This window comes from Corvus kubaryi, unplaced genomic scaffold (assembly GCF_017639235.1).
Source record: "Corvus kubaryi isolate FWS band 111438036 unplaced genomic scaffold, C.kubaryi_AGA036_p1.0 66, whole genome shotgun sequence".
NCBI classification, from domain to species: Eukaryota; Metazoa; Chordata; class Aves; order Passeriformes; family Corvidae; genus Corvus; species Corvus kubaryi.
The window spans coordinates 5,282,003-5,309,938 of record NW_024582054.1 but is presented as its reverse complement, the minus strand read 5'-3'; the positions used below and the strand labels follow the sequence as shown (position 1 = coordinate 5,309,938).

The following is a 27,936-nucleotide window of genomic DNA, read 5'->3' as shown; positions in this document are numbered from 1 at the left end:
GGAAAAATTCAGAGGGGTTGTAAGCTTTGGATTAGTGGCTTTAAATGGGACACCTGACAATCCCATTAGTGCTGAGTGCTCTAAAATGAAGGAAGACAAGAAAAGCCTGTGCTGAATACTTCATTGTATATGGGATCATTAAAAAGTAGAGAGAAAAGAAGAGTCACTGGAGGGGGAAAGAAGCCATGGGAGATGAGGTTAATTCCAATTTTTCATATTAAAATACCATTCACTAAAGTTAGAAAGAAAAGGCTTGTTGGAGCCCTGTGGTACAAAATACTCTCCAGTATGTATTTTGTAAATGTAGGTATTTAACTGGAAATTTCTTCGCTGCATGATATATGAAGATGTGCAATTACAGGTGTGCAATCAATCATTAATATTGACACCAGAGCAAAGCCTTCTGAAATGCATTTTTATTTATGTATATATTGTACAAGACATCATATCCTGGATCTCATAATGGACTTGTTTTATGGCTAAAATACTATAAAATTAATTATTTTAATTTTCTGGTTATTTAAATCTTGTGGTTGAGGCCTCAATTTCTGACAGTTTCTCACTTGTGTGGTTGGCATATTTCTGTGACATGTTCCAGTCCTGGACAATATGCCATCCTAAAGCCCTTGCAGAGGCCCAACAAATTTTCAGTCATGGTTACTTAGGATGATTACTCAGTCAGTGAGTTCACTTCAGTCACTGGAGAAAGAGTCCATGTTCCTATCAAATACACCTGGCTTGTCTACAGTTCAACTTTCTGACAGGGGCAGGCCTTTGTGGGGTATGACTGGTGGTGCTCAATGGGTTTGATCATCATCCATGCAAACTTGCATGGGCGTTGCTTGTTGCAGTCTTTTTGCCAGTATATCATGTTCCTGCGGTTTAGATTTGCTCCAGCACAGGCGTCGTACCACCAGCCTCCCCCAGGAATGCCATTGAGTTCCAGTTTAGCACAATTCATAAAGTAATTGTCGTTGTCTCTGTCCTTGGTGGTGAACTTCTGGTTGTCATGGAGATAAGCTTCTGTGTCCAGGGTCAGCGCATCGGTGGCGTTGCCTTTGTAAAGACCGACCCGGATTCGGTATTGAGATTCTTCACCCTCAATCAGGAATGGCTCATACTGTCCCCATTTGACTTCAGCGTTTAGGTTTACAAGTTTAACTCCAAGTATATATTGCACTGAGCTGCCGGTTAACTGATGCATGTATTCATTTCCTAACCAGTGGTTCTCGTGAACAGAACCAAATCCGTATTTGTAGTCCTGCCAGGTCCTATCAAAGTCAACAGTACTGTTGGCTGTAATGTGCTGGATTACTGTCCAGCCACCATCCTGCATGTTACAAAAGACAACAATTGGTTCCTCTTTTGGTTGGATGATGTAAAGGCCATCTCTGGAATTTCCTTTGGAGCGCAGTAAAATCTCAAAACAATCCCTTGGATAGTCTGAGTAAAAAAAAACACCAAAAAAAAATTAAAGTAAATTCTGTTCAAATAATAAATTTCAGAAATTGAACTCTGTCCTTTAGAGTGACTGAATGACTCCATTCTGACTGGAAGCTGACTGACTTCATTGCAGCTGATGGGCACTTACTCAGCTAAAGGGGGAAGATTTCTGGGAGGAACATGCAGGAAATATTCAGAAATTTAAAAAATTGTTTGTTAACCCTGTCATACAACTGAAGTATGATTTTGCATTTATGACAGAAATATGGTTGAAAAGCCAAAAGCTATGTACAGATCGTCCCTTTTCCACCAGTGTTCTTCCAGTTTGAGAGCCCAGCAAGTTTGCAAGTCCCTGTGCCATCTGTAGGACAATTGAGTTCAACAGCTAGACCTAGTCTTTTCCTCAATGAACAAATTAACTTCTCATGAACCAATTTATACTTCAGGCACCTCTAACAACCTTGTATTAAATTCTGAAATGTATGCCTTGTGTTCACTGATAAAAGGGAGATATTAAAGCATATTTCTTGTTCATATAAAGCTTATAAACATGAGGATTTTCTTAGAAGGAGTTCTTTTCACTCTAACTCCAGGCTAAATTTTATCATGGATTTGCAGGTAGATTACAGTTCTGTTCAGTGCTGGACACCAATATCAGGAAAATAGGTGACAGTGCTTTTCCATTTTATTGCTCATCCAGTAGACTCAGAGGGTAACAAAAATGGCATATAAATCTTGGGTTGACCCTCTCTATTGGGCTAAAATATTTGCTGGCTTTTTTAAAATGTAACATGCTTATAAGGTAACTTCTTGCTATAGTATAGTATCAAGCATCTCTGAGACTAGTGCACAATGCTTTGAATTTTGCAATTGATTCTGAGGTTTCTTAAGAGCCAGACTTTAATTCATTTATATATACATTTACGTATGTATGAACTTACAGAGAGAGAATTCCTTTTGTAGAGAAGGATGGTATTCATTGTTCTGTTACTCAGAAATATGTTTATGAATTGAAATCACTCGCTTCTCCATAGAGTTGAAAGGCATGTCCTTATGTCATTAAACTGTGGAATATTTGTAATTTCTATTTAATAAAAACTTGAAAATTTTATTATCTCTGTGAGAAAAATTCAGTGAAAACTACATTTTATTGGTAGACATAGCCTACCGGACTCCAAACCTGATGCCAGGACTTTATGGGAGGATTATTTAAGAAATTTCTATGGTGATATCCATAGACCCTTGCAGTTGCCCTTCTCAGTGAACGTTGTAGAACAACTTCTACAGAAAGGTTCAGGACTTTGTGGCAGGACATGTTCATATTCCAAATTATTCTTCCAGGGCTAGCTTTCATATATGTTGGTTGAAAATGTTACAGCAAAGCAATAAAGCAAAACACAGAATGCTTCCAAATCCCTTGCAGTCTTCATGAGTACCTTTTTCATTGGCGTTACCCAGTCTCTCATAGTCTCTTTGCGGGAGAAGGTGGGCATTAGCCAGGACCATTTCCTCTTTGGTGCCCAGGGACACAGTGCATTGAGAGAGCAAGAACAGCATGAATCCTGCTGAGCTCCTCAATAGCATCTTCCTTCTGAGTCAGTCCTCCTGCAGCAATACAGAACTGTAACACAGACTGGAGATGAAAATCACAATATTTATGGCTTTTAGTATGAAAGTCCTGAAGGAGAAAGGTTTTGAAATACTAAGCTTCAACACAGTAAGCCTCTGTCACAATTGGCTTCTCCCATCTTTGAAGGAGATCTCCCATCTCATTTCCCAATGTCTCACACCCCATTTCTGACAAGTCATTTCTCAGATGCAGAGCACTGTGCTGAGACACTTAGCGCTTAGAACATCTCTGGCCCGTCCCCTTGTGCCATGCTGGGCAATGAAACATAATGTTACTTGGAGTGTGGCAAAAAGCCATCAAGAATAATGTAATGACAAAAGAAAAAGCACAACTCCTAGTTATCAGAGTAGAATTTTTCTTATTCCCTGAATCCAAACTGCAGTGAAATAGAGATACCAATGGTCGAAGGGACAGAAACAGTAACATTAGCTCTGCTGACTGTAACTCAAACAGTACTCAAAGATATGGCTTTCCTAGTGCTGGGAATGTTTCCATGCACCAGAGAACTCAATCTGAAGTATGCTTTTTTTGTGAATTTCTATCTACAGATTTAAATAACAGGTCACAGGTTTAAATCAGATCTAAAAAAAAAGTTCAGTAAACAAAGCAAAAGAACTTTTCTGTAGCATCTTCAAAACCCACAAGGGTTCAATATATTGAATTGAAACAGCTTTGAGTCACATTTTATCCACCTTTTGGGGTACATGTCTAGTAATCCTTCATTCAATACAGAAGAAGGCTCTTACTGGACTCAATCCTGGGGTCCTCATTTAGGCAAATCCCAGATTCTTTGAAGAGGAGTTTCTGTCAACAACAGCTTAGACTGAATCAAGTAAACAAATGTTTTCCATACTCTCAAAGGATATATTTACTTAGACTCTAACCGAACTCTTTTAATGCTTTTTTTTTTTTAAGGGCTGGGCTCCCCACAGTGGCTTTGCTGAAGGCAGAAAATAGATCTAGCAAAAAAGCTCTCCAGTCAGAGCTTATTTCCTGCCAGCGTCAGCACAGAGTCTGCAGAGGCCAGTACCCTTCTCCACAGTGGCTTATGTTGCAACAAAGCCACATTCCTTATGAATCTAATGACTTAGCAACAGATTCAGCAAACAGTTTTCCAGAGTGAAAAAATATTCAGCAGATTTTTAAAAAAATGTCCAAGATAAATCATTGTAATAAAGTTCAGGTTTGACAGTTAATTTTTCTACCTACCATACACAAAGCCAGCAAACCAGAATTTTCTATTCTACCTAAAACTATTCAGTAATAACTATGATTTACTATTGAAATATAATTTGCCATTTTATGCAAAGTTGGTCGTTTGACATTGGGATCATATTAAATTGGAAAATTACCTTCCATGAAATTTGGCACAGTGCTTCCCTTAAAGCATTTAAATTCTGCTGTACTTGTACTTTCTACTGTCATGTATCCTTTTCCTGAAAGCTTTGATTATTGTTGCTATTATGAAGTATTAAATTATAAATGACTTTAAATCAAACCCTAACCTACAAGCTTACTGATTTTCATGAAATTTGAACTTGGATCTGGAGTTATTTTTTGAACTGTTTTATTTTTCTTTTAGTATTTTTGAATGAGTCAACCTTTTTTCTTCACTTATATTTATGCATAAACATTGAAATGATTTACAGATCAATTTAATTCCAGAATAGAAATTGGTCTTAAAAATTATTAAGAAAGCCCCCAAGGAAAACAGCACTGGGCAGGCACCTTACCTCTTTCAAGTGAAGACTGGAAAAGAATACAAATGATCTCACTCTCTACAGTTGTACTTTGCCTGCTACCTAAGTCCAGGTGAATAAATCAGATCCAATGTGCTATCTCAAATGCAGCAAAACTGCATATTCCATTTCACACTGTGCTTAATCTGCTGGACTTTGCTCTGACATATTATACTTGCAAGTAAGTATGTATGAATTATAAAGTACAAAGTTCTTCCATCATGATTAAAATGACATAGTAATTAAATTAAATTTCTTTTATTATCAATAGTCATGGAGAACCATGAAGAAATTTTAGTTCAGTAAATTATTTATGTTGCTTAAATAGACACAGGCAGATGCTAAAATTTACTATGCCGTTTTGCATAGATGAATTAACTCGAAGCTGTACTGCTAGTCACATTTAAATTGCACGGAGACTTGACTTGATTTTTAAGTACTAGGAACAATCCAACTATAAACTGTGGTGTTACTTCATGTTTTAATGTGAATGAATCAGAAACAGTGTCTGTGAGCTCTTAAAATAGAGCAAACAAAAGCAGAACAGGCTGGTCAACAGGTTTCTATTTTAGTTTATGTGGATTAACAAGAGTTAGTTAACATTAACTTAGATCAAAACTGTCATGAATTAAATAAATTAATTGTTGCTATGTATCTGCAAGTTCTACTGTCTGCCTGCACGGCCCTTAGGTGATGTCTAATTTAGCATTTACCCTGTGAATGATAAGACAACGCTTAAGTTTTTGAGCTCCTTGATCCACCCTGCAGCCCACTTTGATCAGATTTGTCCTTGAAACAAATCACAATTAAAGTCGATTGAACATTTGAGTCCTGTGCAAGATCTACTTCAGGATTCATATAAAATCATAATTTCTGTCTTTCAATAATTCATCTTCAGCAAGGATTTTTATTTCATGCACTATTAAATCAATACCCATAGAAAATGTTTTAGGAAATATTTGCTTGTAACATTTAAAGCTCAGTGATCTTTCTCTTCCTTTTTAAGGTACAAGCCATCTATTATACTGGAGGATGTCTACAGGGAGTCAGAACAGTGTATTCTCCATTACACTGGTCAGTAGTAAAGCTACAGTGAAAATTTAAGAATACATATTCTCTGTTTTTAGCATTATGAAGCTCAGGGAATTTCTGATCTCTGTGTGTTTGACTATCTAATTTATGGCTAGTACCAAGAATTACAAGCCTTGGCTAAGGCATGAAAATACTGTATGGTAGCGTATGAACTATAAAATTGCTTTGAACAGATACAGATCTTGCTGAAATAGTATGCTAAGAAAAGGTAGGGGAAGGTACCTTTCTACTCTGTCCATATAGATACACCCTGAAAAACACCATTGACTCTGGTGGTATTTATTGGTGGGCCTCTCATCACCCTGATATAAACTGGGGTGCATCTTCGGTGCCTTTGATTCCCGTATATTTCATCACCGTTTATCTCCTCTCATGTCTTTCCATTTTTCTTTACTTTCTCACTGTTTGCTTCTTTGTTGATTTCCAAACTTTCATCTGAGCTGGCAGAGCAGAAGTGAAGTGGGAAGTGTTTAATTAGAAAAGAGAAGAAAGGGCATCAGCATTCATTCACTCATGCTCAGAAAGACATCTATTTTTGTAGATGAAAACTTTGAAAATAATTAAAATCTTTACATCTCCCTCTCTGCTCTTGATCCTGAGACTAATTTTTCAGAAATTATATAATGATCTTAAGATCAGATTACTTTACATAGGTATGGTTTGGTCATATACAGATTTCAAAATAAAATGTTGCTATAATGACTTGTTGATAGTCACATTAATTGAGATACTTAGTTTCCTAACCCAATGACCACCTATTTATTCTCTGCAATATGCTGAAGTTTTAATTATCCTTCTGATTCTGCTAAGCTTTAACTGACAAGCATTCATTTGATTTTTTCCAATTCAGGCTCTCCTGTGTGGAAATACTCTTTACACATTCTTTATATCCATATGGCCCATTGATCCAGCCTGTCCAGATCCCTCTGCAGAGCCTTCCTGCCTTCCAGCAGATCAACACTCCCACCCAGCTTGTTGTCTGCAAACTGACTGAGGGTGCATTTGATCTCCTTATCAAACCAAAGATGTTAAACAGGACTAGCTCCAAAACTGAGCCCTGGGGAATACCACAGGTGACCAGTCACCAACTGGGTGTAGCACCACTCACCCCCACTCTCTGGGCCAGGTATCGAGCTGCTTTCTTACCCAGTAATGAGTGCACCCATCCAAGCCATAGGAATCCAGTCTCTCCAGAAGAATGCTGTGGGAAATGACATCAAAGGCTTGATTAAGGTCTGGGTAGACAACATCCACAGCCTTTCCTTCATCCACTTGAGAGGGTCACCTTGTCATAGGAGACCCAGTTGGTCAGGCAGGACCTGCTTTTCACAAACCCATGCTGCCTGGGCCCGATCCCCTGGTTGTCCCGCATGTGCCTGTGATGGCACTCAGGATGGTCTGCTCCATGACCTTCCCCAGCACCAAGGTCAGGATGACAGGCCTGTAGTTCCCAGATCCTCCTTCCAGTCTTGTAGATGGGTGTTGCATTTGATCTTCCTGTCTGCCAGGACAGTTGATAAATGATGGAAAGTGGCTCAGTGGGCAGCTCCCACCTGGCCCCATAGACCTGAGCGTGTCTACGTGGTATAGCAGGTCACTGAGCATTTCCCCTTGGATTAAGGTGACTTCATTCTGCTCCCCATTCCTGTCTTCCAGCTCACAGGGCTGAGTGCCTTGAGAACAACTGGTCTTGCTGTTAAGCACTTTAAGCTTTAAGCACCTCAGCCTTTTCCTCATCCTTTGTCACTGTTTACCCTTGCATCCAACAAAGAATGGAGATTATCCTTAGCCCTCCCTTTACTGGTAATGCGTTTATAGAAACATTTTTTATTGTCTTTTAGGGTAGTAGTTAGATTAAATTCCGGTCGTGCTTCGACCCTTCTAATTTTATCCCCCCATAAGCTCACATTGTCCTTGTAGTTCTTCCAAGTTTCCTGACCCTTCTTCCAAAGGTCATAAAATCTTCTTTCTCCCTAAGTTCCAGTCCATGGTCTCTGTTCAGCCAGGCTACTCTTCCTTGCCACCTTTTGGCACATGGAGACAGCCTGCTCTTGCATCTTTAAGATTTCCCCCTTGAAGAACATTCAGCCTTTCTGGACTCCTTTGCAGTTCAAGAGGTGGGGCAAGCTCTCTGAAAGTCCAAGGCAGTTCTGCTGGCCCCCCTCCTTACTTCTCCAAGAACTTAAAAATCCATCATTTCATGATCACTGTGCCCAAGACGCACTCTGGCATTATGGGAAAGGCTTTGATACAGGCTGGCAACTTGCATACCCAGGACCTTCGGAAGGCTTGACATGGGTGATTTAGGGATTTTTATGGTTGCCAGAAACATGCAAAATCCTGACTTAATGCAAGAAAGTTGCTCAGTATACTGAGTAACACAAGAGACAAAGTTCTAACATGACAAAACACATAAAACATATAACAAAGGGCTCACTGAGTATCTTTCCTGAAAGAAGTTTCATGGGCACACAGCACAAGTGATTGCTTTGGGAAAACAAACTAACAAACCAACAAACCTCCACCAAACAACAAAATCAGGCCATAGAAATACTTCTGCAGCTTTCAGTGATTTTGAATTGTTTTGCAGCCTTGGCTAAATGCACTTTGGTATCTTTGTATACGATCAGTAACAAAGAGAAATGTTCCTAACAGGTTTCACTTGTTCTTGAACTTATGAGCTGGCATTGGCATATGAAGTGTGTGTTTTGTCTGACATTGCAGAAACTGCTGAAACACATTGCACATAAGGCTATTTTCAATACAAATTTTAAATCTCTTTTTACACATTCAGTGTTTGTGAGATGAACCATTATTTGAGGAATGAACCAAAGTATATTTTTGACTGAATGTAAAACAGAACAAATGCTACACTCTTAGAAATATTTGACTTTTCAAATGTTCAGCAAATTTGTTGAGATTTCTTACAAAAATATTTTAAGAACTGAAGTAAATACTAAAAACATATTCTTCATATCTTCCTGCTGAACCCTAAATTCTAAGGGTGTAGAAACTTAACAGAATTAAAAAGGGTTTGCTTTCAACAAAAACACTGACCTAACTTGAAAAATACAATCAAAACCATAATCATGGAAGACACTGGAAAATAACTATTTGGTTAGCTGAGAGTTAAGACTGTTAGTAATGAAAAACTTAAGTTACTCAGGTAGCTTCAAAAAACAGGATGATATGAAACATCTGGTAATTGACTTTTTTATTCTGAAGGTGGCAGAAATTGCCAGATACAAACATTGCAGGTGAAAACTGTTGGAGAATACTTCTGTGGAATGCCAGTTAGGTGACACCTATCTTAAGAGGGTAGAATTTATGATTCTGAGGAAAAGTATATGCAGCATTGTAAGGACAATATATTTAAAAAAATAAAAGGCAGACCAATAAACTTAGGCAACCATCTTCTATCCTCTTTTGCTAAGAGTCTGAGAGAGACAGGCTCTTTGAGCAGGCTGGCAGTTAATAAGAGATACTATAGTGAAGGTTAAATGACAAAATATTTCTCATGAATAAAGACAGGAACCACAGGAAGAGCTCAAAAGGTCTGGCTAAAGGGTTCTTTAAGAATTTAGAAGTCAGAATGAAGTTATGTAAGCAAGAGGTATCAAAGGACAAATCCTAAGAGTGACTATATAGGGATAACACAATAACCGATCTTGATAAAATTAGAGGTTAAGATTAAATAGGTTACCGCTATCAAGGGACATAAAAACCCAACAAATATTCTGTAAATGGATTGGACATAAAAAGAAGTTAAACCCAAATCCCCATTATTTTACGAGGGAGAAAGGCAAATGGCACAGATTTTTTTGTTGCTCACTTCATAAACAGTGATCAGATACTTAATGAAATTAATTTTAATGAAGGAGTAGGACCAGAGGCCCGATTAAGTGAAAAATATCTCAAAAAACCTGAAGTAGTTAAGTATTTTCAAAGTAGCAAGGACAGATAAAATTCTGTATGTACCTTATGAAATAGCAAAAGTCCTCTCTGAACCATTTACAATTACCTTTTAGAAGTAATGGAGGTTCCAGAGGATTGCATTGGGCTTATCTTTAAAAAACGGGGAAAGCTAAGCGAGATAAAGAAGAGTGAGCTACCTTTCAAAACACAGAAAATAAGGGAACTAAAAAAACCCAGGGGATGCTAAGGTGATGAAAAGTAACCAGCAAAGACTGGTCAAGAAAGAAATCAAACCAGGCTTGTTCCTCTTTGCTACATGGATCCCTCCTTTTCTGACCTTTGGGCCTTTCACTAAACATTTAATAGAAAGTTCTACAGGCTCCCTGAGCCCCATTAAAAGTATCCCATAATAACCTTTAAACAATTGCAAAGTGCCCTTTCCCCTGCATCCCATAGCAAATCCCCTGTAGGAAATACTACACTGTGCCAGGAGCTCTGGGAGTTTTTCTGTGTGTTTCACACCAGGGACAATGGTCTAATCATTTTCCTTTGATAACCTTAGGAGCAGAGAAGTTTGTGCCTTCCAGTTTTCACTGATTATGTTAACTAAAGCTCCTCTGCATGTCACTATTCACCTGAACCTCACCAGGCTTTTAGCATGATTAATCCCATAATCTAACAACAACATAGTCCAACGACCACAACCTGTGACTTGGAGATTCAAACTGGACATTTGGGAAAGCTTTCTCACCTGGAGTAGTGGAGTAGGGGAAAAGGTTTCCCAGATGTGTTGTGGAACCTCCATACTTGGAAATTTTTAATACTAGCTAGACACAACATGACTGAACTGGTGTTGGTGATAATCCTGTTCAAAGTGAGGTTGACTAGAGACCACCAAAACAACCAACACTTCATCAAATGTCTGGACTTCAGAGAAAATAAACTTTAAAAGTATCTAGCATTTCCGGTCTGACCCAGATTTGGCATATTGCAAAATATGAGTCAAACTCAGAGTCATATTTTAAACACTACCTATGTAGGTATCAGTCAGCTTTCAGGATAATTTCTACTACAAAAACACATCTAGTAAAATCAGTTGAAAATCTTTTCCATCTGAACAAAAACGAATAGAAACAAATATTTTATAAATACCTGCACAAATATTTGAGTCAAGAATTTCAGGTGATTATCAGCCCAAAGATATTTAACAAGGAATGTGTTGATCTTAATTTTAAATCAATTAGCTATGTGATTTAGTTTTTAAACATTGTAGCTTAACCTTGTAATATAGGAGTCTAAAAATTATTTTCTTAACTGGGACAAGAAGCAGCTGGAAGCATTTCCATGGCAACCATCTCATTTCCAAAGAGAAATGCTGTGACTTCTGCTGCTCTTTATCAACCTCACAGCTCAGTAGCATTGCAAATAAAAACCATAAAGGGAGGGGGGCTTGGAAGGATCATGAAAAGAATGCTTCAAAACATGAGGCAGGCTTTAAGTAAACGAAGTAAATTCTCAGTCTGATGATGAGCCCAAGGAAAAGAACCAAACCAAAAAACCAAACCAAAACACATATATCCCACCACTCTAACATGGGGTCTTTGCAAATGACTGGAATCAATCTCTCCTGGAAATTACGTTTATCACAGATTTCACTGTCTCACACTAACTACGTGACTTAGTTTCTTGATCCTACTGTTTAAGGAAAATTGATAGCAACATGAATAATACACAGGGGGTGGATAGGGTGGGAGAAAAAAAAAATTCTGTCAAAACAACACATTTTACTGCCCACAGATCTCCCCAGGAGAGAGGTTGAGATCATATCATAAGAATTAGTCAGATTGCTCAATGACTACTGAAAGATTTTAAGGAACTATGGTGTTAAGAACCTATAGTTTAAGAACTTGTACAAACTAGAAAACCTGCAATACCTCTTTAACACATTGGTTCTGAAAAAAATGATAGAATTTAGAAATTAAGGAAAGTTCATGCACAGATCTCAGGGTTATGGTTTAAATTCTTATTTACCCCTGCTTCAGTCTGGTTGGCTAAATGCCCTTTCCTGGCTACTGGAGTATCGCATGGTTATGACATACTTGGGCCACAGATGATGGTCACTCAAACAATACTGTCTGAAAATGCTGCAGCATACAAGGCCATACACAGGCTAAAAGTACATTCCTACAGTGTAGGCTGGGAGTTTTCATCATTTATACCTGCAGTCATGCTGTCTGCGCTCCACTGCTGAGACCAATACCCCTTGCATTGGCTGGAGAAGGAACACTAAAGTTCCCTTCAAAAGGAACACTGTATGGCAGAGCAAGATCTTCAGGTGCATTCATGGATTTTTCCACAGGTATGAATGTAACCTGGCTGCACTGGTAACTTCAGTCTGTATTTTGTTCATAAAGGAGCTAACTGAAGCAAGTAAGCACTGCTAAACATAGCAAACAGAGTAGAGCCCAGTTCCTGATTCAGATTTCTGTTGATAAGCCACATCACATTGTTATTGCAGAAATACCTGCTTATTCAAATTCCTAACTTGGAATGTAAAGGAATTATTAGAATGTAAAAGTATGTAAACATAAACTATATATATCAAGTATTAAAAACACATAAGGAAAAAATAGACAATAAAACACCGTAATAGAAAAACCCCCAACAAACAGTGCTTAAGTTAGAAATTTAAATCTTTTCAGATGTAACCACGTTTTGCAAAGAAGCAAATTTAGAAAGTGGAAGTTTATTTACTTTAAAAAAAAAGCTATCAAATTTCAACAATGTTCAAGAAGATTGAAAAAGTCTAACAAGGGACTGCAAAGCTGTAAAGGACTTAACAAGCTTCAGAGGCCAAGTGTATTCTATCATATACAAAAGATGCATAAAGAGCTACAGTGTATGAAGAAGATCTTGCAGAATTTTTGTAATCAACAGATTTGATTGAGAAGCAGAATTCTACAAATGTGTTTCTTTACTATGCGATACTAATGAAGGGGGTTGAAAGCAGGAGGTGACTTTTGGTGTTAGTTACTGGGATTTAAGATGACTTTTTTCACGAAGAGCTATCCAGACTCTTTGGACATTTTGTTCAATTCTATTTTTTCCCAATGAAAAAACTGTAAACAGTGCATTACATTAAACTCTTGTATTTGCAGTGAACTGTGTCTGATTCTACAAAATCCTTCTAATATTCTCCTCAGTGTACACTTAAACTTTTTTGAAAAAAATCCCAAAACCCTGACAATAAAGTAAGTCTTAAACATATTACAAAGAAAGCACAGCAGTTTGATCAGATCTTTCCAGGACAAATGACCTCTCCACCATTAGTCAGCTACCTGGTGATAGAAATAATTGGTTGCTACTAGAGAAGCACTTGAAAGAACAAGTGATGTATACAATTATTTCTGCCAGCACCAGTTCAATACAGCTTGTGACTGCAATTTCAACAAGACTCTTGTAGTCTTCATAAAAATGAAGGACAAATAGAACTGAAAAAATTCTGTGCAAATACCATGCGAATAGAAGTAGTAAAGAACAAACCAAAAGAAAAGAGGGATTATCAACACTACAATTGAAAACCAAAAATGGGAGGATTTGTCTACTCGTTGTCTGTAGATGCTCATGTCTAATGTGGGGGGACCCTTACAAAGCTATGCATAGAAGTATTATTTTTATGAAACAAGCATTGGATCCTTTAATCACAAACCTGTTAATAACACCATAGTTCAATTCTGATCACTTTTGGTAAATATGATGATGGATGCTGTACTTATTCCAGTATAAGCCTGTCTTTCAGTAACTTTTAGTAACTGCTCTACCTCTCATCTGAGCTCCTCCTCTTTCTGAGAGAGAATGTTTAGCACGGCAAAAATGCAAGCTCATTAGGAAGTTTGACCTCCAATTTCTTTGGATACTCTTTACTAACACAGCTTATGCATTTCTCACCTGCCAAACTGAAGCATTCTGAACCACATTTGAGAACACAACTGGTAAGAAAAGAAACACTCCTCCCTACTGCCAGAAATTTGTTTCAAGTCTTATTCTGTTCTGATCCCAGGAATGGAAAGTATTACTCCCAAATATTTAACTGGATTCTCCATGCATCTGCATGGTAAATAGCAGTCCTGTGCCCTGCACACCAGACTATGAGCTGGAGTGTCCTAGTCTCCATTCTGAAACACAATGAAAAACTCCTGCCCGTGTGTACCAGACAGCAGGAAGACCCTTAAAGAATCCAGAGAGCTTCTGAGGAGACCGTTCTAATATTTCATACACAAAAAATGCTTCTTTAAAAAACCTTCTTCCTTTTTTACTTGCTCTGTTTGCAAATGAGTTTCACCACCTGTTTATTGTATATTTACCTATATTAATTTTTTATGTTTGTATTCAAATTTAAAGAATCAGTCAAAAATTCAGTTTTGTTTGAAAAATGTCACAAAAGGTTTTCTTTCTGTTGCTTATTCTCTACCATTTGCTCTTGACTGAATGAGTGTCTTTAATTTTTATTCCTACCAGCCATGCAGAACCAAAAACATAATACAAATGTTCCTAACTGTGATGTTTTGTGCATCATCAATAAATAAGCTAACTAGCTAAACTTCCACTTGTTTTTCCACAGAAAATTATTCTGTCATAAAATCTTTATAGCCTTGTTAGAAACAAGGTATTACATAAAGGTTACCGACAGCATAATTGAAGGAATAACCTTGTAATTTCAAAAGTGAAACCATTTTCCTGAAAAATCAATATTTATTATGAAGGACAACGAATAATCCTTTATGGCTTTTGAAACATAGAAATAAAATAAATTAAGGTGCCTCTGCCTATTTATGACCTCAAGAAGCTTTCACTAGCTCAATCTGAAAATAGACTAAAACTCAATACTATTCCTACAGAATAATAGAATACAATTTCCTGACTATAAGCTCCCTGAATGTTGTACTAATGCATGGCCTGAATCACCTGATTATACACAGAGTATAATGTTCAAAATAGTCATTAAGATCTAAGGTCCTGTCTTTAAAGCCAGTGAAATGATGAAAGAAGTAAGGTTCTTTTTAATTCTATTTTTTTTTCCACTATTGATACTGATTGCTTTTTGGAACTGAAAGTGTAATAATGTATTTATTAGAAGACTATTAGACAGAATGAACCCTGCACTGAGTGGGGCAAAACTGGCTAGATTGTACCATTTAGGGAAGAGACTTAAAGGGGTGCCCAGTTTATATGTAGTGACGGAGGGAAAGACTGATGAACTTGATCTCTTGAATGGTACAGCAATCTTTCCCAGATGGAAAGAAACATGGGATAACTGCTTTTTCTTCACTTGCATGGGTAATGGGCAAATATCATTTGGCAAATACCAAATAGGCAAAGAAGTCGGTGCTCTCCGAAAGGCTGGGACTACAGCTCATTTGCTCACTTGTCTACCGCCAACACTATATTCACCAAAGTGTGTGGAAACATCTTCCAGCTACAGTTTTTTGCAAACCTTAATATTTGAGTTAAATATGCCATGACAGCAATACTTAATTTTTTTCTACCTTTGGGGGCTTTCTCCAAATTTTTCTCCTCACAATTAATTATAGCTTCAAGTATCTTACGAAATGAAACACTGCCAGAGAACTTCCCTGGATATGGGAATCGGCTTATTCACAGTATTAAGCTTGTGCAATAGCTATCTATACATTTTTGAAATATGCCTAATAACAACACTATCTTTCCCCTCCCAGTAATTCCTGGATATGGTAGCAAAGCTAGCACAGGCAATAAACAACTCCTGAGCCGCAGTGTCTCTGCTCTGTTTTGGAGAGCACAGCACACACAGGGGCTGTTCCTGCCAAGCTGGCCTCTGTGCCAGCTCCTGGTTGGGAAACAAGCCTTTGGAGATATAGACCATGGTTAAGCCTACTAAGTGGGACCTTCCCAGTGCCCTGCACACCACAGGTGCATCTTGTGCTTTTCATGCCTAAGAATGTGCAAAATGTACATATATAATATTTTTAACTTTTTAACATTGTTCAGTAAATCTGCTTTTCCACTGATTTGAAGTTTAACATATTAAGCTCTTTCTGTATTCCTTAGCCCATCAGCAGTACATGTAAACACTTCCATTTTCCTTCAGTTTGTTAAATTAGCATAATATATAGCCACACATATCCATATTTTATTCTGACACAGAATGAAAATCACAAAGGGTTTGTTATTATTTATTTTAAATTGGTTATCTTCCTAAAAGAAATAAGTCTCAAATGAAACACAAAATTGTAGGAACACAAATTCACTATCTACTAACTACCAGTAGCAGCAGAATTAAGGTCAGACATGCTTAAACATTCAAATTAAACATGCAAATTAATCCTTTTAGTACTTTAAGGTACTGCTGTCACTGTTAGCCTGTAAAAATAGGGTCCTTTTAACAAACTGTAAAAGAAACTTTGCCCTCTTAGAGCTACTGATCACACATGACCTTTATGCAATTAAGGGTACATTAACACCCAAGTGGAGATGTTTAAATGGTTCTTAGTGATTTAATACACTTTTCACTAAGTTGGAAAATAATATGTACTTAAATTGCCTAAATTGTTTAGGAAATCTTAACACGCAGTTACTTAAATAGGTTGCTTTAACAGATACATATAATGACCTACATAATAATGCTTAACAAAGGTGCTCTTTAAGATGATTACATTCTGGATTTTCTTCAGTAAGCTCATAGCCATACTATCTGAGTACCCAATATTCATTAATAAATTTATCTTCACAATTACTTTTATGAGACAAGCTTCTCATAACTCATAAACAAGAAATTGAAACAGAAATAATAGATGTTTTGTTCAGTCTGACAGTTGCATCAGAACCCAAAGCACTTGATACTAATGTCCTCTTCACAAATACAAGTCTTAATCACAAGCCAGCCTGTCTCTCTGAAGCAATACGAACCCTATTTACAGAGCCATTATCATCCCCACTGCATCAAAAAGATAAAGAGCACCAAGAAGTATTTTTTCATTTAAAACAGTGAGGGGAGGTAGCTGACATTAGATTTCTTCCTTGCATGTGAAGAATGTGAGCATCTTTAATGATGCAATTGATAAAATTGTTTCAAACACCTTCCAGACCATCTTAAATGACTAATAGCTAAAACAGGATTCAGCAAGGTATGTCTCCTCTCCCTTCTACATGGTCTTGTCATAAACTCAGTTGCCCACTCATTCAGAACGTGGCTAAATGAGCTCTTCAGCTACAAACCCTCAAGATGCAGTGAACTTACTGTATTACTCACTCTCACTGCCAGAAACAGAGAATTCCTGCCTCTTGACTGAACATTTCTGGTGCTTACGTTCTGCTGGCTCTGGGATTTCTTTGATCCTTCTGTGAGCTGATTTAACTTTCTAAAACATAAGAGAATTCCAGCAGACTGATGAACCAATTTCTCTTGTTAAATCGATGCATGACAAAGGCCGAGAAGTACCAGAACTTGTAATCAGAAGGCAGCAGGGTTACCCAGTCCAAGCTGAGGGAGCGTCTCTTCCTCCTTTTGGCAATACGGAAATCAGCTTGTCTGTAGTCCAAGTAGATTCTGTAAATCTTTAATTTCCATTTAAGTTGCTTCCATTTACAGTCTGCCTTATGTTATCTCAAGAAGTCTCACTAAAAGGCAGCTATAGTTTTTTTTGAAAATAGAGATGTCAGACCTAACACAGAAGACTGACTCCTAAAAATCTGTAAGAAAATAAAACTGAACAGCAAATACTATTTTCTGTAGAAAGTCAACCTTGTATTATAATAGTAAGTGCTACAGGATCAACTAAGTTTTGCCTAGTGGCATTTTGATAGCCCAAGGCCACATTACAACTTTAACTGACAGTGCTGGTTTTAACTCTGGTAGAGTTATAACCTTCACAGTAGCTGGCATGGGGCCATGTTTAGGACTTTTCCTGGAAACAGAGTTGATAACCAGAGACCTTTTCATTACTGCTGCACAGTGCTCCCACAGAGCAAGGTGTTTCTGCTCCTCACTCACCCCACCAGCAAGGGGCCTGGGGGTGCACAAGGAGTTGGGAGATGACACAGCCAGGACAGCTGACCCCAACTGACCAAAGGGTATTCCAGACCATATGGCATCATGCTCTGCATACAGAGTGGGGGGAAGAAGAGTGGGACGTTTGGAGGGATGACTTTGTCTTCCCAAGTATGCATTGCTGGAGCCCTGTTGTCCTGGGGATGACTGAACACCTGCTTGCCCATGGGAAGTTGTGAATTCCTTGTTTTGCTTTGTTTGTGTGTGCAGATTTTGCTTTCCCTATTAAACTCTCTTTATCTCAACCCACAAGTGTTCTTTGACCTTCTGAGTCTCCTCCCCATCCCACCAGGTAGAAGTGAGTGAGCAGCTGCGTGGGGTTGGGCTATCAGCTGAGGTTAAACTACAACAATGACCAACTGACCATAAGTGACCAACACACTCTGGCTAGAACCTCTTTGCTCACTTGACACACAGATTCCAGCTCTAAAATTAAAAAAAAATGTAACTTGCAGTAGTTCAGCAGTAGACAAACACTTCTACAAATCACTTTATCACAAACGTGTCTGAAAAGGAGGTGAATAATGTACAAGATTTTTGGGCTTGGATTTTTCTGGTAACAGGTTTCTGAGAGAGGGACACTGCATCTGATCCTGATGCACAAAGAAACTGCCTCAACCTTCATATACAAAGTCCTAAGAAAAAGAAAAGTGTTGAATATTCCATATGCTCCTTCCAAAGTTTTACTAGGATCCTCACAATTCCTGTGAACTTTTTCACTCTGAACTCTTAACAAAGATTTTCATCTTTTCATGGCCTGAATTCTCCGTTCCCCCTTGAAGACAAATCAAGAACGTGAACAGACACCATGAAAGAAGGCAGTTCTTACCTTTGTAACATGGAAAAATGCAAGAGTATGATTAAATACAATCTAATGCAATCCAGTTGTTATTTCAATTACTGTTAAACAAAAGTAACTCATGGCTTGTACTTTCCAGGACAGCACAGTAACAATGCTAATTGCTCCATCTTCAAAGAACTGCTTCCTGTTTCTCATCTAAATTTTTCAGTAAGATACTGCTGAAAGAGGAGTAGGTTTTTTTGGGGTTTTTTTTTATGGTTTGGTTTTTTTTCTTCACCAGTGCAACTTGACACTTATTTCAGTAGATCCTTCCAGCAAGAATATCCAAATATCCTCTTGTCCCCACTAAAAATACTTTACTTAATATGTGAAGCAAAAAGACCATTCAAGCAAAACAAAAAGAGAGCAAAAATGTGCAGCTTACTTTGCAGACTGAAATCTTTCATTGTCCACAGAAAACATTGGGTTATTTCTTCTCCAACATCTTAAAAATTGACTTAAACTTATGAATGAGTATTTATTCTTTTGCAACTTTTATGTTTCCCAGCATAACTACTAAATACGTATTCTAAGAAAATTTATAGCCCTCTTGTGTGTATGGCAGAACAAGTAAATGCATTAGAATTGATTTTACTTCAGATGTACTGTGAGTGAATGTTAAAGACCATTTTTGGAAGCAGATATACATTACCTACACTGCATGGACACTGTTACCTAAGAAGCTACAAATTGTAAACATGAAGAACAGCATTTATGCTGAAAAAAAATAATTTATTGACTGTTGCTAATAGGGTTTGGCAAGTATTGCTGTCATTTTAATTTGCAAATGTTTAACTAGTGAAAAACAATCAGTTTTTTCAACTTTTCTCTGGGTAGCTTGAAAAGATACTGCATAAGAGATATACAGGCATGCTTGAAGAACAAAGTTCTGCCAGTGACTTAGAATTCCTCGACAGCCATATACTTTGGACCATAATTTATAAGGTGAGCAGAATTTGCCTTCCTACTACACCTTAAGCTCTTTCCTTTCATTTTAAAATGAGTTAATTTTAACTTCATTTAAAATTCTGTATTTGGCCTCAAATCATACCACTGGTAAGTTGAAAGCACAGCATGCAGAAAAATAGTAAGAAGCCTAAGCGTTGCAGAAATGATACACGTAATCTAGAAAAGAAAGATCCAAGATCTTGACAGCTTAAATGACTTTCTCACGCAAGATACTTTGCTTTTTTTCCTCCCAAAGTTTTTAGCAGAAAGTAGATCAGAATAAAACTGGGCAATACATAGTAGAAAATCTTTGAACTAAAGATTGCCCAGAGAGGTTGTAGAGTCTCCCTCACTGGAGATATCCAAGAACCATCTGGATGCAATCCCCTGCCATGTGCTCCAGAATGACCATGACTGGGAGACTGAACCAGAGGATCCACTGTGGTCCCTTCCAACCTTACCCACTCTGCGATTCTGTAAATTGTACAGGCAGCAAAAAGCATAAAATAAAATGATTTTATATGTTAACATGTGACAAGCTGATACAGCAAATTACTTACTCAGTAAACTCACAACTCAATTTTGAAAGGATGATTAGTTCATTTCAGAACTCAACAGCAAGTGTAAAACATTAAAGGCATCTTAAAACTGAATTCCACTTCTATTATCTTTGAAATTTTTTATACATTGTCTTAAAACATCACTGTGAAGCACATTGTATAATTTATTTTAATTCTCTACAGAACAATATTGTTAATTCAGTATCGTCAATAACTTTATACAGGTACAGTATTGAAGCCATGTCCTCTTTTGCTTACTGTCAAGTACAAAACAGCTTATACAGTCTAAAAAAAAGCTACAAACCACACTTGTAGCATAATGTATGTTGTGCCTGGTTAAAGTTTACAGTAGTGGCTTTTTGATCTTTCAAGACAAATAAACATGACACCACATGATAACAAACAGCTGTGCAAACTCAGACTTAGGAGGAAGACTTAACTACCTCCTTTTTCCAGAACTACTTTTCCCTGCTTTACTGCTGCTACCACCAGACTTGCTGGAAGATTTTGAAGAGAAAAGTCTTGTCATGAATTCAGACACATCTGGCAGCTCATGGTTGGAATTCAGCATGTTCATTGACTGCTCCATTTCCTGCATGCAAAGATCAGATAATCTTAATAGCTTGTAACAATTCTGGCTGTATCTAAGGCATCAGTTGAAAGATTGTATGAGAAGGATACCAAATTTTCCCAGTACTGTTTTACTTTTTGTAGTGCTCCAGGATACATATTGCTACATAATTTTATGCAACCACAGCTAAACACCCAGCTACACAAAGAAACATAAAACCCCAAAACTAAAAACAGTGGTGTATGGAAAATGGTAACCATGTCTTAAGCAGTCTGACAGGGCAAGCATCTGATTAAAAAAAATCCAAAAGATAAAAATTATTTATTTTCAGCACTTTTTTCCTCCATATTAAAATCTAGGCTATTGTTTAGATATTCGGATCTGTGTTCTCATAGATGTCACACTTTTTTTTTTCAAATTAGTATTATTCGTAGCAAATTAACAAATTTTTGATGCTGTTTAAAGGGATTAGATATATTTCTTGCCCTGCTTTCTGACACCAAGCTACTAGAGTAGTGCAGCTGAGTTTTCATTCCTTCAAGAAAGAAATGATTTTAATGTAAGACTGTATATCCAGATAAGCTTAATGTAACTTTGGGGTTTAGCATAGTGGTTCTCTGAGATGAATTAGCATGTTTTAAAATAAACCAGTCTTGAAGTACTTTTACTGCATATAACAGCTGAACTGCACATCCACAATGGGATAATGCTTATAGCAATTGTGACTTTCATGTGGGATTGTCACCTTGTTCTTCTCCCATTCAGAATGATAGATCTTTAAGTGCTTTCAAGGCATTTTAGTAGCCTTTGTTACTATTGCCTCTACACTATACCTGTAGTTAACACCCCTACAACAAGCACAGTTACTAAATCATTAAACTTTCTATACAAACTAGTACTGTGCTGATTCCATAAAGGAAAACAAGTTAATTTGAAAAACCTTATACAAGCTCCATATACTCCACAGGTTAACACTTAACAATTTAATACATGGTCATCTAGAGAATGCCATTGCAGTTTAGTTCTTAAAAACAACTTTTTTCTACTCTTTAAAGGTAAATTTCTCCTTGAGAAGTCCTATCAGTTTTATCATAAGGACTAAATCATCAGAAGTTTTGATGGTTTTACCATCATAACAGCCTGTCCATAAGCAGTGTCATATCACTGAAAAAAGTAAGAAATATGTGACTATCTTTTTTTAAAATTCAACTTCCAGAGTTCAGTTTAGTTTGAAGAACATGCCATGAATACCTAGCATATCTTTGTATCTGTTTTTTAATCAAACTATAGCCAAAAGAGCATTACACAGCTCTGATATGCTTTCTAAAGCTATTACTTATTTAAAAAAACCCCAAAAAAACCTCAGACACCTATAAAGTACTACTGAAGACAGTGGTCATTTACACAAAAAGGAGTTTTTAGTTAAGCAAGCCTTCAAAAAGCAGCCACCCATGACAGACAAATAATACTTGTAAAAAGAAAAGATTTAGCAAACACCTTGAATCTCCACTTTGTCCTAGCCTTCTGCTATTTGGCATTTTGCATGATGAAAGGACAATAAATCAGATAATTTAATTACTTCATTAAGACTCCATATCATACACACTAGTGTGACATCTGGATTTAACAGTGTACTGAACTGTGGTTTAGGCTGAAGGGAAAGAGAATCCCACATCACACTCTCCGCAACACACTTGACACTTACTAAATGACGCGTTGTTAAAACAGCAGCAATGTATCAGCTGAATAAATGATGCCCATTAAGCCTTCTATTAAAGCACAGTTTTGTTTTTATTACTTTCTGCGCCCTGAATTCTCATTATCTTTGGTCTCTACAGATGCACCAATTAAACATACTTACCCGCCTCATATCAGGATCACTGGTGTTGACAACTTTAGGCAAAAGCACAAATATGAGTAATGGAAGAACCATCATCATCACCTACAGAGAAAACAGAAAAATACCTCTTCAGCTTAGGTGTTGCTCTAAACACTTTTAGACCTACTAAAATAAAATTAAGCTCTACGAAACAGCCAGACTCTAGAACTACTGCACTCTGAATCAGTACGCCAGTAACATTAATCCACTTGTCAGGAAAGAAACCTGATAAGGGACGATTGTGCTTTAAATAATAGATTTCAAAGTTGGACCAATAAAGCAAATGGTTGTTCTCTCTTACACCTGTTGCAATTACAATTTTGCAACATGTTGATCTCTGCACTACTAGAACAGCATCACATGGTCAAAGGAGGAGACTACGGGCTATTTTCAGAGGACGTATGTTAACAGTGGTATATAGGGGAGGAGATGTCACAGAAAAACTTTCCATTTGTAAGCAAGCGAAAACAAAGAATACAATCCTCTCAGAAGAGCAAAGGAAAAATGCACATTTTTCGCCAACTGTTTTATTCTTAGTATTCTCGCAAGTAGCTGTATTTGGATCCTTAGTATACTTTTAATATTTGTATGTTTCCTGTACATACCATAGGGTTCATGAGGAAATCTGTCCATCCCCAAGATTCTCTCTTTATAAAGTATGAAGGTGGTCCAGAAGATTTCATCTGGAGTGGGTAAGGCAGCCTGACAACTTCAGAGGGTTTGATGTAATTCACGTATCTTGCTCTATTAAGCAAAACGTAAATAATTGAAAATATAAACATAGAATCTTCAGTAAATAATAAAGATTTTAAAAAATTCAAACAAGTTTTAATAAAATACTACAAACAAAATCATTTGCTAAGCAGTGTCAGCTAGGCTTCACTTTTCAAAAGCTGATTTCTCTCAGCAGCATGTTTTATGAAATCAAAAGCAAAACATTTGTTGTCACCTTGGTAACGAGCAAGAAAAACTATGCAGTTTAGGGTCCAGATTTGAACAGTGCAGTGTACTTTAATCAGTTTGCTCAAGACATCAATTACTTGGATGTGAAGTTAGTACCTTTTCCATAAGTGCATTATTTTGCATTTATCAATACTGAATCTTGGTCTTTATTACTTTGTAAGGTTTTTCCATAGTTCTTCACTAGTATTCTTCATTGGGGCCTCATATTTAGGTAACTACTCAGTACTAACACCTTTGCCACTCTTGACCCATTTCTCATGATTTATGAATATTTACCTACTTTGTGCAACTCCAGGGATGACTTCTGCCCATAAATAATTTATTCCTTCTGAACTTTTCACCAAATACTCATCTATAGAATGTCTTTCCCTCCTACCTTATACTACGTATTTTCTTCAAAAACTTGAGATTTTCAAGTAGATCATACCAAATACATGTTATCCACATGCTGTTTCCTCTTTCTAGGAACTTTTAAAGGCATATTTTTCTAAGGCAGCACATTCCTTAAAAAAGCCCTGTTGACATTTTTCCCAAGTATCGTTTTTCATGCATCTCTGACTCCTCAACTGCATTCCTCATTATAGAGTTTTTATCTGTTGGACTGGTAGAGATGCCAAGCCTCCTGCTACTTTCCTCTGCAGATGTATCCTCGCAACTTACTCAACATCAAATCTGTCATCTCACTAGTCCTTAGACACACTAACAGTGCTAAGGCTGAGGTTATACCCAATATTTCGTCTATATCTTTGTATTTATTACATATTAATTATTGCCAGTAAGATACTAACAAAGTATGAAAAAAAATTACATAAAGTTTGGAAAAAACCTAAGTTCAAACAAATTGTTCGAGATTATTATAAGCTTAAACATTATTATAATATTTTAATTATATACTATAATCATATTATAAATTATTATATTATATTAATTAGCATTATAAACAGACTTCACTGTTTTCAGTGAGATTTCAATTTTTAACTCCCCCCCAAAATACACTGCTGGAGTATTTACACTGATGATTGTATTCCTAGAAGTTAAGATGCTATGTGCATGCTTGGACAAAGAAAAAGTAACTACAAGCATATTCATTTAAACGAAAACCATCTTAAGATAGATTTTCCTGTACTACTGAATAGTCTGCACTTACAGGTATACAGTCAGGAGTGGTTTGGCCACAGCATAAAAACAAGCTAACAATCCTACAGAAAACATGCAAACTGTCAACTGCTAGTATTAACCAGTAACTGTAACAAGTCTCCTACAGGGGTGCAACAGAAATATTTAAAACTTCATTGTGCCAAGTCCTGATAGAACATTTATTAAAGAAATGGAAAAGGGAAGAAGAAAAAAAAAGGTGCTGACAAATAATAAAGCAGTTAACTGATTTATACCTAGATTTTATTTCAGGGTAGCTGCATAAAAAAATAAGAAAAGCAAACAAACAGATGGACTTTCAAAGTCTACTTTTTCTTATTTCAGGCCATAAATACGAAAGGAAGAAAGATATCAGACTTTGAAATTTGAGAAACGTGCTTCTAGAAGTGATGTTAAAAGAAACTGACACATACAGTCTGAGATGGAGCATCTGACCTACAGCACTGTTTCCATGAGTTCTTGTACTATGCTGTCAGGCACATGAAATTCATCAGTACAGAGGCAAATCAGGAAATGCTCACCTCATTTTGCCTTTTGAAGTTATGTCAACTCGCACGGGCTCAAATTTATGAGCAGGGGATATAACTTCCACTACGTAAGATCCTGAAGGCACATCATGAACCACAAAACTTCCATCAGTCCTGAAAAAAACAGTGAGTTCCGCAATATTTCAGTATGCTCCAGAATATGACAGGATTCTCTGTTGGATTTTTTCTTAAAGAAGCTGTATCATTTTATATTATAATTCTTATTATAACCACAGTGACCAAATAGAAAATTTAAATCTGTCACCACTCACAATATCGAGCCCCTTAAGTTCATCAATGCATGCCGCAACAGTAGCAGAAATTCCCTGTTAGGCTAAAGATTTTGTTGTGCCCTCAAGGTGTTGTCTTGCTGGCAGAATAATTTAGCAGCCCAAATAAGACCTGAAATAAGTTATATTTCATGTATTCAAGTGATGGTAGAAGTAATTTACACCTTCCTTCCGCCTTCTGAAATACATACAATGAAGTTTACTTTACTTCAGTACTTCTGCTGAAAGCAAAAACCCTCCCAGACTGACATCCTGCATAGTGTGGGTTGGTATTAGGGACGATTTGCAATGCACAAAAATAGCAATTTGTGCCTTTGTTGCGAAATAGCAGTTTTTAATTCTAATTGCTCCCTTTAGGACCAGCCCACACCGGAAAGCTCAATAAGCAATAAGGAAACAAAGAGCTCTGAACATATACACAGAAGGGATTTTTATACAGGTGGCTTTTATTTTAAAATGTGAAACTTGAATATTCAATGAAAATATTAGTAAAAGGTTACTTGAAAGCTTCAGCACTAGTTGCCTTAACGGTACAGAAGTTTTCCTCCTGTGTGTTTCCAGAAGTTTTGAGTAAGAAAACCCTTGTGCTCTCTACCTTGTTAAGAGCAACATCAAAGATCTCTTTCCTGAAAATAAGATTCAAAATTAAGACAAAAATTTGTTCAAAGGGCAAAAACTGTAATAAACCCTAACACATCAGAAACAGGGAGAAGAAAAACAAATGAATGAGCCCTCTTAAAAGTGAATTCTCAAAGAATTTGTCATTATGTCCTTCATACCAGATCTCTCTCTAACATGCAAGGACCTACCCACCTTTACGTGATGATTTGAATCCCTAAGAATGCTTACACTATCTTATACTGCAAGTGGTATAAGGATGTTTCCCTAGGAATTTCCTTTCAATTTTTCATTCTTTACAGTATTTGAGAAATTTAGAGTTTCAATTAAACATTTAGAAATTTGCCTGATAGCAGCTATTAAATCAGCTCCCAAATATGTCAGGCTCTCATAACTTGTTTGTAGTGGCTTAGCAGGTGTTACACGGTCAAGATTCTACAAGATCTGCAGAGCAGAATCTGTTGTGCTAATTTATTGACAGAACTCAAAGTTAAATTTAACTCTTATTGCAGAGGGATTAATTAAAAATTATGAATATTTATGAGGGTACATCTTAATTCCATGTAATCTCATTTTTATATATCTTTTAAAAGCAATGTATTATACTGTATTGAAAATCAGGAAGAGATTTTAGAATTTACTTCTACTCTTGAAATTATGACATTAGTTCAGTTCCTAATTCTCAGGATAATTTCTGTGCCTTAGATTCTCTCTAGATCTTTTGCTTATCTGAATATATTCAGTACCACCGGAGACTGAATCTTTACAGCTTCCAGCGGCATTTGCATGATGATGTGTGAAGGAATAAAGCCACATCTCTTAAAGCGGCTTTCCCCAGTACAGTTAAGGTTTTTCACGAGTACTCTTAACACAGAACTACAACTGTAACTTCTGCCATGAACAAACATGTCTCCATATCGGGTAAATTCTTAGCCAAGGTGAGGTTCTTAAATAAGAAGTGGCAGAATTTACAACAGAAGCTGAGAATAAACACATCGTCCTCCAGACAGTGCCAACTCCTTTGGGGTTTTTGTTTGTTTTAGTTGTTGTTTATTTTTTAAATTAAAATTACGTTCCAAAGTTTTTGGCCAGTAACCTGAGTCATCAGTTTGGATACGTCTGCTGGAGGCTGAGGCCAAAACCTACAGCACTGCGCGGCTGGCCGTGCTCGGCCCCTTACAAGGCGGGGGGGGGGTGAGGGCAGTGTTCCCAGTACCGCCAGCAGCTCAACTCGGGATTCTGTGATTCCACGATCCCACAGCTGTGCGCGGCTGACCGGGACACGGCCGAGCCCTGCAGGAGCCGCCCCCGCCGCCCGCCATCGAAGGGCCGGACCGGGCCAGGCCTGCGAGCGGGCCATGGGGCCCCGGGAGACGCCGGCTCCCGCCCGGGCAGGGCCGCCCGCCGCCCCGCAGGACCCGAGCCCCCGCCCCGCCCCGCTCCGCCCGCCGCTCACTTCAGGAAGCCGACGTGCTCCTCCCCGTCCACCAGCACCCGGGCCCCCGCGATCCAGTCCTGCGGCTTCACCCCCGGCACCACGGCCCGGCCCTCGATCTTAAACCGCTCCCCTGGGCCCGCGCCGCCCGACGGCTCCGCCGGCCCGACGGGCTCCGATCCGCGGGCGCCGCGGGGCAGCGGCGCCGCCGAGAGCCAGAGCAGCGCCAGCCACAGGCTCCCGC

The 27,936-nt window shown here is 37.7% G+C and overlaps 2 protein-coding genes across 3 annotated transcripts; both read right to left on the bottom strand.

Moving 5' to 3' along the window:
• Positions 1-67: 67 nt before the first annotated feature.
• LOC121673826 (fibrinogen-like protein 1-like protein) lies at positions 68-19,962 on the bottom strand. Of its 2 annotated transcripts, XM_042047592.1 has the most exons (3): positions 7,051-19,962; positions 2,880-3,064; positions 68-1,443 (listed from the first exon to the last, which is right to left on the bottom strand). In XM_042047592.1, exons 2-3 carry the CDS (start codon positions 3,025-3,027, stop codon positions 743-745), a joined length of 849 nt encoding a protein of 282 aa, XP_041903526.1. In that variant the 5' UTR covers positions 3,028-3,064; positions 7,051-19,962; the 3' UTR covers positions 68-742. The 2 variants fall into 2 exon arrangements, with proteins under 2 accessions (XP_041903526.1, XP_041903525.1); XM_042047591.1 differs by having other exon boundaries at positions 2,880-19,962.
• A 436-nt stretch (positions 19,963-20,398) lies between these two features.
• On the bottom strand, positions 20,399-27,934 carry EMC7 (ER membrane protein complex subunit 7; the record flags this gene model as incomplete). The annotated part of the gene is made up of 5 exons (XM_042047238.1): positions 20,399-20,846; positions 22,687-22,767; positions 23,310-23,448; positions 25,344-25,463; positions 27,714-27,934. Coding segments are annotated over 5 exons (714 nt in total), but the record flags the coding sequence as incomplete, so codon positions are not given.
• Between the last annotated feature and the right edge of the window lie 2 nt (positions 27,935-27,936).